At 33.0% G+C, this 10,748-nt stretch overlaps 3 protein-coding genes across 6 annotated transcripts in view; all 3 read right to left on the bottom strand.

Annotated features, from left to right (window-relative positions):
- The window catches only part of LOC108693647 (integrator complex subunit 2), a 5,857-nt gene extending 4,961 nt beyond the window's left edge, over window positions 1–896 (bottom strand). The window contains exon 1 of the mRNA XM_018202690.1: window positions 402–896. Coding sequence (XP_018058179.1) covers window positions 402–685 — 284 coding nt within the window. The 5' untranslated portion in view covers window positions 686–896. The remainder of the gene's footprint in view (window positions 1–401) is intronic.
- A 1,431-nt stretch (window positions 897–2,327) lies between these two features.
- LOC108693663 (trans-1,2-dihydrobenzene-1,2-diol dehydrogenase-like) lies at window positions 2,328–6,337 on the bottom strand. 4 transcript variants are annotated; one of them, XM_018202711.1, is made up of 5 exons: window positions 6,085–6,337; window positions 4,371–4,575; window positions 3,522–3,813; window positions 3,053–3,450; window positions 2,328–2,602 (listed from the first exon to the last, which is right to left on the bottom strand). In XM_018202711.1, exons 2-5 carry the CDS (start codon window positions 4,573–4,575, stop codon window positions 2,499–2,501), a joined length of 999 nt encoding a protein of 332 aa, XP_018058200.1. In that variant the 5' UTR covers window positions 6,085–6,337; the 3' UTR covers window positions 2,328–2,498. The 4 variants fall into 4 exon arrangements, with proteins under 4 accessions (XP_018058200.1, XP_018058201.1, XP_018058202.1 ...); XM_018202712.1 differs by having other exon boundaries at window positions 6,141–6,337; XM_018202713.1 differs by having other exon boundaries at window positions 6,167–6,337.
- Window positions 6,338–6,682: 345 nt separating this feature from the next.
- On the bottom strand, window positions 6,683–8,110 carry LOC108693685 (mitochondrial inner membrane protease subunit 1-like). Its single transcript, XM_018202744.1, has 4 exons — window positions 8,049–8,110; window positions 7,509–7,827; window positions 7,218–7,415; window positions 6,683–7,060 (listed from the first exon to the last, which is right to left on the bottom strand). Exons 2-4 carry the CDS (start codon window positions 7,602–7,604, stop codon window positions 6,899–6,901), a joined length of 456 nt encoding a protein of 151 aa, XP_018058233.1. The 5' UTR covers window positions 7,605–7,827; window positions 8,049–8,110; the 3' UTR covers window positions 6,683–6,898.
- Window positions 8,111–10,748: the final 2,638 nt, after the last annotated feature.

The following is a 10,748-nucleotide window of genomic DNA, read 5'->3' as shown; positions in this document are numbered from 1 at the left end:
TTATATAATAGTACACAATGCAATAACACATTGATTTACAAGTTTTAAATTAATATCTCTTTTTAAATCTGTTTACAAATTATTATTGAATTGCAGCATAACTGATACCGATTCCGTAATGATATGAATAAGGATTTTATTAACTTTATTTCCTCAATTTTTCCTTGAGCGTCATTATTATAATAAATAAATTTTTATTTAAAAAATCCATTAAAAAATGTAGAAATAAAATGAATGATCATGAAAAAAATTTACTCTCCTTTGTCAATGTGATTTTTAAATGAAATGTAAAAATTAATGCAATAAAAGATTAGATGACCATTGTTAAATTCGTCGTCGATATATTATAAAAAAATATATTATAAAAAAAAAAACGAAACAGAATGCGTAAGTATCTTAACCTCAACTGCTGCTCCTGTCGAACATCGGTCTCGAGGGCGTGGAAATCGATCGATAACAGGGCGATAATAGAATTGACAGACTCAATACCAGATAATATCGTCAGGACTTGCTTTCTACCTTCCACGCAATCCTTCGTTATGTCCAATGGTGAGATGAGGCTCATCCTAACCAAACACGGGAGAATAGGCCTAATTTCTTTGTGCGAGCACAATGATAACTCTTTGATATCAACATTCTGTATCGCCGTAAATACTCGCGGCGATACGCGCGTGTTTTCATACATTGCCTCCGCCTTTCTCTTAATTCTTTTGCGGACTGATCCGGACTGGCCTCAAATAGAAGAATAAACAAAATCATACGGCGCCAGTATCATCATCATAACAGCCTTCATACCAGAGGTCTGTTTTCTGTGAATGAATTAGTGTACACTTTTGGAACTTGAAGCAAGATAACATATTGTACATAACAGATACATTTGATATTTGAAAGTTGAAAGTGAGAAAGAAAGTGCTAGTGCAGTCTAGTGCAGAAACAGAAAACAGAGTATGCTCACAGGGTATGCTCTTGCGCATATTTCCGAAAGTGCCAATCAGGGACTTTGTCCAAGTTACGTCACATTGAGCGGCAAATTTGAACAACGACTCTATTGTCCGTAGTCAGACCTTGTATTTAAGGCTTCCTTAAATTTATCTTTAGATGCTCAGCAGCCAATGAAAAAATTCATAAAGTATCTAAAGATAAATTTAAGGAAGCCTTAGATATAAGGCTGACTATGAATATGAGTATATAACTCACTTATAGCATATTCAACACGAGCGGTTTGCACCAATCTAGGTTGGATTAATGACGTTGTATATTCTCTTATTGGTAAAACATGTAACATTAATCAGTAGTAAAACATTATCCAACCCAAATGAGAGCAAATCCGCTTGGGTCAAAAACGTTATTATAAAAGGCTATTATAATTATATATTTTGAATAAATATATTATTTAAATTATTACATAAAAAAATTTTTTAATATTAATTTAATTATTATTTAAATTATTTCAGGGAAACAGTCAAAAAATTTATGTTATTAAATTCGTAATCAATTTGTTCTGACTCTACATGTACGACATAGCTTAAACAAAAGTGGGAATATGCAGTGGTCTGACACAATACAAGAGTATATCCTTATATTTATATCAATTTAATAATAAAAAACTATCGATGACTGTTGTTATAATGACTTGTTCTGCTTGGATAGTCTTAAAAAATGCGATTTTCTTATTAATTATTTATATTTGCGTTACTAATTTATGTACTGCGAAGAGGACTCCGAAACGAGGGTCGAAAGTCAAAATGTATTGAGACTTTTATTTAATAAAGTTTTGATTATTTCACATATTAATATCCAATATTAGCTCATATATAGGCATTATATATATTATTAGATTTAATTTCTTGAGCCTGTGATTATCTGCACTTATTCTTTTACGTAAAATATTGCGAATGAGTATAATTAAATTGTACTTTATATAATTTTATATTTTATCAAATTTAAAAAAAAATGTAATAAAATATATTGTATCAAAAATAATTAATAAAATAATAGAAAAGAGGTCAATCCATAGCAGCAGAATTCATTGGCGAAACGTTAATTAAACATTGACATACATTGAGGATATGTTGACCAATATTGCGCTGATGAATTGTGCTGTTAAGGATTATAATCGGCGGGGATAATGGAGGTCCTCTACGAGATTGATTTTTTATTTATTTGAAAATTCTATTTCAAATTGAAAATAATTCAGGTATTAACCATATCATACGCACGCACGCACGCACGCACGGAAGTGTGATGTATGTTCGTGAGATAGAAAATGAATTTATAGAAAACGACACAAACTATTAGAAATTCTGTTCTCAATTGGTCTCTATCAATTATTTTTTCCAACAACATATTTAAAAAAATAAGACTTCAGAGAAAGACTTTTTTATTACAACTTGTAGCTGTATTCAGAAAAAAATCTCCGAATTTATACATGACAGCATAATATAAATTGAATATATTATTTATTGAATATCTTATTTTTAAAATATATATGTAATTTTTCAATCTTGAAGATACACAACGCCCAATTGTCTACGCAACTCATCCTCCAATTTCGCCAGCAATAAAGATGTGTCGTGCGATACTTTTGGACTTTCTATCAAACCTGTGAAATTAAACATAATAATTAAACATAAAATATTCAATATTATAATTATCGATTTTGTGTACAAAAATTAATTTTGTTATTATAAAAACATTCCCCGATAAGAACAGCATTTATTAAATTATATGATAAAATGTTGCATAAATTCAGTAATCTATAATTACATGACGATATACTAATAAAAATAAATGCAAAAACTTGATCTTTTTTAAAATATTAATAACTGTTTGCTTAATTAATTTCGGCATTATTTAGAAATTTCTGACAAAGCTGTTGCGTTATGGCGCATCATCTTAGCGCAATTATTGCAAAATTATAGTTAATTCAAGATGCCATAATTGTGCAATATTTTCACAATCTGTCTCTTAAGATTATTAAAGTCTCTTGAGATTATTAAATTCATAAAAGATGAGAGCCTCGATCGGCGGATTAGAGCACTGACAGTTTTACCTTTCAAAATGCAGTTACGAGCTTCGACAGCTTCGTAGGAAAGTCCGGCGGAATTTATGAAGTTAACCTCGTGCTTTAATTTCGGTAGCGACGCCTGTACAGTGCCGCTCGGCAATTCCACCTTCGTCGGACACCAAAAATCAGGCACTTTTATCATACCTTTGGTACCACAAATGTACGTCTCATTTGGCAATTCAACCAGCGCATTTGTCATGATTGTTGCGGTGCGATTCCCTTTGTAGGTCAAAGTAGCCGACATGCACATATCGACATCGTTCTCATTCAAAATTCCAGCTGCCTTAATACTCTCCGGCATTTCGTTATTATATATCAAACAGGCAAATTGCAAACAGTAAATGCCAAGATCAAGAATTGATCCGCCGCCTAACTGTTTCAAGCTGTAAATTGATTGATTGATTAATTAATTGCTTTGCCTCTTTTAGACGCTAAAAGAGTTAATAAACATTACGTTATCCGATCCACATCAGGCATTTGAAAACCGAAGGAAACGATCACTTGATGAATATCGCCTATGTTACCAGATGCGATTTCCTTTCTAACAGTATCATACATGGGAAAACAGCGGCTCCATATAGCTTCCATTAGGAACAGATTTTTACTCTTTGCGTAATTAATCAATTCAGTAGTCTGTTTCAGATTCATCGTCAATGGCTTTTCACACAGGACATGCTTGCCATGCTTCAGCATAAGCATCGCAATGTCAAAGTGTTGAGGGTGAATCGCTCCGATATATACGATGTCTTGAAACACATACACGAAATATAACAAATATGAGTATATCAAATTTAATTTAAAACAATTTTTATGGAGACATACTATTTTTGAGTATTACTTTTTTTATATATATATTTTGTGTGTGTGTGTGTGTGTGTGTGTGTGTGTGTGTGTGTGTGTGTGTGTGTTTTTTTTTAAAGTTGAATCTATATATATTTTTTAAAATTTATATATAATTATATATCTAAGTTTAAAGTTTTTTTTTTCAATAATCTTCATAAATTTAAAATATAGAAAAATTTTGTTTAATTAAAAGAAACATTATGAGAATTTTTTTTACAAGATTAAAATTTAAAAATATCTTAAGATTTAAATATAAAAAAATATCTTAAGTTCATTCTATAATTTCCAATAAAAACCAAAAAAATTTAGCATATTTTTCAACAAATCCTATTTAAAATATGAAAAATTCTAAAAAATATTATATGATGAAATTTTTTTTCATTATGATATCACAATGAAATTTTAATATGATTGCAAATTAAATTAAAATTATTAATAACAATTCGCAGTTATCATGTACCGATGTCCTTGTTCAATCCTAGTTTCTCATAATCGTCATAAACCGTCTTAATTTCGTGCAACTTTGCAAAATCTTTCGCACGTGACAATTGTCGCGCTGCAACGGCGATGATATCATGCTCATCAGCTGGTAAAGATTGCAGTGCCGTTACAAAATCATGCGAAATCTTTCCTGCACTAGCAATGCCCCATCGTAAAGTCATCATCTAAATTTTTCGAAAAAGAAGTTTTATCAGTTTAACATTGACCTAGATCTAGTGTAATACGGATACTAATTATAGTAACTTTCTATTGAATTTTGTCTTAATTTCGGCGATACGTGTAATATATATATATATATATAATGTACGTGTATTTAATTATAATCATTATTTTGATGTAAAGAGATCGGATAGACATCTATTAGACGTCGAGGTATCTATATATACAAAAATCTAAAATTTAAAAATATTAATTCTAGATGCCATGATTTTGTATTATTTTTTTTTATTATTGTGTTATATTAGACATGCAAAAACCTAATATTTACACAAATACACAGCAAATTTTTATTTATGAAATCTTTTGAGCTGCAAGCAGATCGCAATATTTAGAAAATTAGCAAGCAAGATCGCGATATTTAGAAAATTAGCGCTCAAAAGTTTATTCGAAAGCTTTTTTTTCTCTGCCTACAGTGAATAAATATACTTATTAATTTTAACACAAGGATAAATTAATTAAATATCCCGATAAAAAATTTTTCATACGTGAATATGGGTGCATTTAGCAGATTTAACTGAGCCCATATTCTGTATTGTTAAGTAGTGACAACCAATAAGAATTGCGCTTCTTTCCTAAGTTAGTCCTTGCCATTGGCTATCGTCAGTTATCGATACCAACTGTCGGTAAACGTGCAACTTTTGCATATAAAATATCATTCCGCAGCTTTTTCACCATAATATATCTTCGCATAAAATATCTTCGCAATGACAGCGACAACTGTCGGTAGGCATATAAAACAATTACAGAATATAGGCTGTGTTCAGAATCATTGTCCAGATGCATCCAGATGTAGTTTTATCTTTATTGTTCACGAATATTAAACAAAGATAAAAGAACATCTGGATGCACTTAGATGATAATTCTGAAGGCAACTCTGTTGTGCAACTGTTTTATGCTTCACTTTGATTTCTAATCGGATGAGGTCGTGATACTTTCGGGTCAAACATGAGTTAACCCAGTGCACTCGAAAACGCTAAAAATATGTTGAGTCACAATCAATTCCAAAACAAAATCGTCCAATGTGCCAATATTTAAAAGACATCATGACCCGTATTCAAAACGCGTTTACAACAATGTTAGTGCGCTAACATATTATACTTTATGTTATGCATGTTATAGAATTTCAAAGATAAAAGCGTGTTCTGAATACGGATTTACATATGTCATAAACAGCTCACTTATAGCTTATAATATAACGTAAAATCGCTTCTATATTTTGAAATCAATATTCATTGACGCTTCATATTCATTGACTATCGCAACAAACTCACAATCGGCAACTAATGTAGAACCGGTTTAATAGAAACATTTGACTTATCAAAAATGAAAACGGTACATAGATCGATTTTTGAAGATCGAATCAGCAAGAAGCAACTATAAACTCTAACTACATATTTATGCTATCAACATTATTAATTCAAAATGCAATCGAATATAAAAGAATTAGCACTCACGTTGCAGAAACGAAGTAATCGTCGAAGTAAACCACGACGTCTTGAAGTATACTAACCTGTTTCGCAAGCAAACGCTACTTACGTCGAGATAATCTTGTTCAGCGACTTTCAAGCAACCTTGTAATGCGACATGCACACAGAGATAAAGAATTTTTTTATTATGCTATATCTTTCCGCGAATTATTTTTGTAAGTTTTAATTATTTTCAAACTTGATAATGCGATCAGTCTTATTACAATCGTGTGAAGCATGTAAAATTTTACAGATAATCATTTATATATTAAGGCCCGTATTCAGAACGCCCGTAAGGCGCGTTTTTATCGATAAAACATGCAGAAATTCTATATGCGTAACATAAATTATAGCATGTTAGCGCACTACGTCACTGTAAGCGCATTCTGAATATGCCTATCTCTCTGTCTGCATCATGATTTTTTAAGGAATATCATCAGCATCATTTTTTAAGGAATAGTCAATTTCAACAGTTAAAGTTTTCTTCTATTTTGCTATAAAAAAAATACATAATATTTAAAACATCTAGGTTAAAACATAAAGTTTAAAACATCTAGAATACAATGTAGAGATATAAAATAATAAAAAAAGTATAACTATTTTTATATAATATACTTTTATATAATATACTGTTTTTTTTTTTTTTTTCGAAAATCTGTTAACGATGCTTTTATGCCACTAATCACATATAATACATCAGGAATTTTTTATTTTTTTAAATCTAGTTTAAATAAAATGTGACTAAGTGAATATTCCTGCAATCCTTAATCAATACAAATATCTATTAAATATAAAAAATAATTTAAGTTGCATATTTGGTTGTAAACATAGTTATATCTCTTAAAGGAAGTATTTTACATAAAGCTCGCCCACGTAACAATCCATGAGGTACTGGTCCATATATTCGCGAATCTGTAGAATTATTTCTGTTGTCACCTTCCAGCCAAACGTGTCCATAAGGTATCTGTAAGAATAAATAATTTATCAGTACATTTATCAATATGTTTTTCTCTAATTCATGCAGAACTATTAACCAAAAGAACAAGATTTATGCAAAGTAATTCAGAGTAAACATTATCCAAAAACATTATCAAAACCTGTCTCAATAACTTAAAATTTACCGTAGTTATGATAAAGCCATTCCTTATTTTGTCGCCAGGCAGGCCTATGATTCGCTTGCATATATTCTGCTCCGGATTGTTGGGACATTTAGATATGACAATGTCTCCCTTCTCAAGCCTTTGTAATCTAACTGATATTCGTTCCAGAAGTAAGACGTCATTAGTGTACAAAGTGGGTTCCATGGATGGACCACTACACTATAATTATATCAGCAATAATTATGTTGTCAAAATAAAAGGCATCAGATCTGATAATGACAAATGAGAAAAAATGCGTAATCGTGTCCTTACCACGACAATATCACCTACATACTCGTATATGCAATATGTCACACATGCACATTGCACGAACCCACGAATAACCTTAACTATAAATTTGTTCAGCATTATGACAAAGAATCGACGAGAAGAGAGATCATTTCTTCTCGTCCGAATCTACCAGAATCACATATGTACATAACGTTCGTACTAGAACGCGTAATTCGCTCCGTTCGTTTACTCGCGTATAGGTATATACATAATATGCACGGTAATTGTTTAGAACACCCCCTTCCACTTCGATTTTGATGAAATTGAATTCATTCGACGCGTTTTTGAGAAACGAAAAAATCTGGCAGAAAAAAAAGTGTCGTTTTGCTCCGTGAACCGAGATATTAAGTTAAATTTGATGATTATTGAGGTTAGGATATCCATGTTAGATCTGTTTTTTATTGCTACACTTTCTCAACTAGTACACACAGAGCAATAAGTTGAAGTAAAACAATATACGTTTGTTTTACTTTAACTTATTGCACCGGTTCAGAGTGCAACAATAAAAAATAGATCTAATACCCGATATTAGAATATAAAGCCGGAAACACAATGAAAAAGCACAGGCAATAGGAACAAAATCTTTATTCTCGAAAAGAAAAAGTATATATGAAAAATTAGGGAAGTACTATACGTGACTATAATCTTTCGTATATATTTTGACTAATCACAGTCGAGTATTTCTCTTTCATTCGACGAAACGAAAGAAATATTCGAAGGTGATTGGTCAATTTTTACAGGTTACGGTATACGGTTGTGACCAATATAAACGCTCCCTAATGCTGAATTCACACTGAATCCGACGTGCATCGTACGACACTATGCAACCAATCAAAAAACAGGATTTTGCTTTGTATCATCAATACAAAATAAAATTCTGCTTTCTGATTGATTACAGATCGTCGTACGATGCATGTCGATCCAATATGAATCCAGCATAAGGAATAATGATTCCAACTTATTAGAAATCGTGTATTTCGATATATGCGATTTCTGATAGGTTGAAATCTTTCTTATTCTTTCTATTGTGGCTACACTAACAACGTATATACGTAAACTAAGCTTTTCCCATGCTTTTCAGTGGTAGGAGTTAAAGCCGGAAATTGACAGTTTATATGGCGTTTTAGGACCCGTACTATTTCACTCTAAGTTTGTTCGCGTCGCAAGCTCTAACATGCTTTTACCACAGCTTCTACTCACTCTAGGTTTGTTCGCGTCCCATATTCCAGCTTGCTCCAATGTGCTCCTGCTATAGCTCCTATTCACTTCAACAAGTTAAAGTGAATAAATGTTATGATAGGAGCATTTTAGAGCATGTTAGAGCATACGACGTGAACAAAATCTTCTTTCGCACTACTCTCATTAAAATAAAAAGAGATACACGGGTCCTAAAACCACATGATGAACTATCAATTTCCGGCTTCAAGCTACAGTCACAATGTTTAGTCTATGCATATATGTCGTTGGATTACATCTTTAGATTACCAATCAGAAATTTGAACATCAATGTTGAGTTTCTTCGGGAGTTTTCCAACAAGAGACACATGCTGGATTCACGCAATCCTATTTTTCAAATTGATAGAGTGTCGTGCATCATACGATGCATAGAGCTAAAAGAAATTGGCCAATGCCGACTCGATTCGCGATTGGCTCTGCCACGTGTGAAATCGTATGTGTGTGAGAGAGAGAAAGAGAGAGAGAGAGACAGAGAAGCAAATATGAGAAAAAGAGAAGCGACGTCAGATTGTTGTCAAATTCTTATCAAGAATTAAAATAGTAAAAAATAAAATATAATAATATTCTTACTTCCTGTTCAGGATGTTTAATAAACACATCATAGAATATATATTAATATTTATACTTTACATAAATTATATGAAAATTGTGTTTATAACGTCTGTTTTTATATGAACATTTTTCTTTTTATAGTTTATTTACATTATTAGTTATTATTTTTATAGCTATAAGCTACAATTTTTAAATAATAATAAAAATCTCAATGTTTTTGTATAAAAACTTTAGTAAAAAAATAACTAGTTCAAAATAACTCATGCAAAGTTTATTTATTGCGATTCACCGATTAATTACAAAGATTTAAAACAAATGAATATTTTGTTTATTTACTGAATTAATATTTGCATCGCAATATATATAACTTTACATAAGTAATTTTAAATACATAAAGTACTTGTATTAAAAAGTCAAAAAAAATTTTGGTCATTTATTTTATAAATACATTTCCATACATTTGGAGCACAGATTACAAAATATTACTTTTTATTTTGAAAAACTTATTTATGATCTAAGTGATAAATCACTACAAAAAATTTATCATATTACTTTTAAATATGATTTTAAATATGATTCAAAATCATTTATAATTTATAATTTATGTATTACGTTGAAAGATTTATCGCACATTCTTTAGCGAATTCTTGCGAAAGAATCGGAAAGAATGTGAATTCTCGTGAAAAGCACTCTGCGAAGTGTTGTCGCAAAATGCGAATATTGCGATGGGCGCATTTGCACAGTACGCTTGCGCGAATCGGAGCAATCGGAGCGCGGTCCGTCCCGACCGCCGTCCGGCTAGAACGGTGCGACTGCGATATATATCACGAGAATCACCCCTTTAATCGGCGCGGTAATCGGGCGCCGTCGGCGAATCTCGGGTTTACGCTCGGTTCCGTCGTGCTCCGCGGTCGTGGAGTCGTGGTACGTGTATGAAAATCTCGTTTAGTTTGATATCTTTGGCAGGTTACGATTGACTGATCGAAAGATCGCCCGCCAAGTCCGCCGATCAACTTGCCGACCGACCCGACCATCTGCGAAGAGCGAATATCACGGTGTACGATATCGCGACAAGTGCCGAGAGCCCCGGATAGACTACTGTGGCACGAGGGAGGAGGCCGGACAACGCGCGCGCGCGCGCGCGCGAGAGCGATACAGGGAGTGACACGCGACGTGGTGCGTCCGTCCGTCTGTCCACCCGCCCGCTCGCTCGCCCGCTCGCACGACTGTCCGTCCGTCCGTCCGTCCGTCCGTTCGTTCGTTCGTTCGTTCGTTCGTTCGTTCGTTCGTTCGTTCGTTCATTTGTCCGTCCGTCCGTCCGCTCGCCCGCCCACCCGTTTGTCCACGACCGCTCGTACGCACGACACGGTACGGCACGCACGCACGCACGCACGGCGTCGGAAACGCGCGCGCGCGCGCGCGGGCATATACACA

Source organism: Atta colombica, unplaced genomic scaffold (genome assembly GCF_001594045.1).
Source record: "Atta colombica isolate Treedump-2 unplaced genomic scaffold, Acol1.0 scaffold96, whole genome shotgun sequence".
Taxonomy (NCBI): Eukaryota; Metazoa; Arthropoda; class Insecta; order Hymenoptera; family Formicidae; genus Atta; species Atta colombica.
This window is presented reverse-complemented; position numbering and strand designations above follow the sequence as displayed.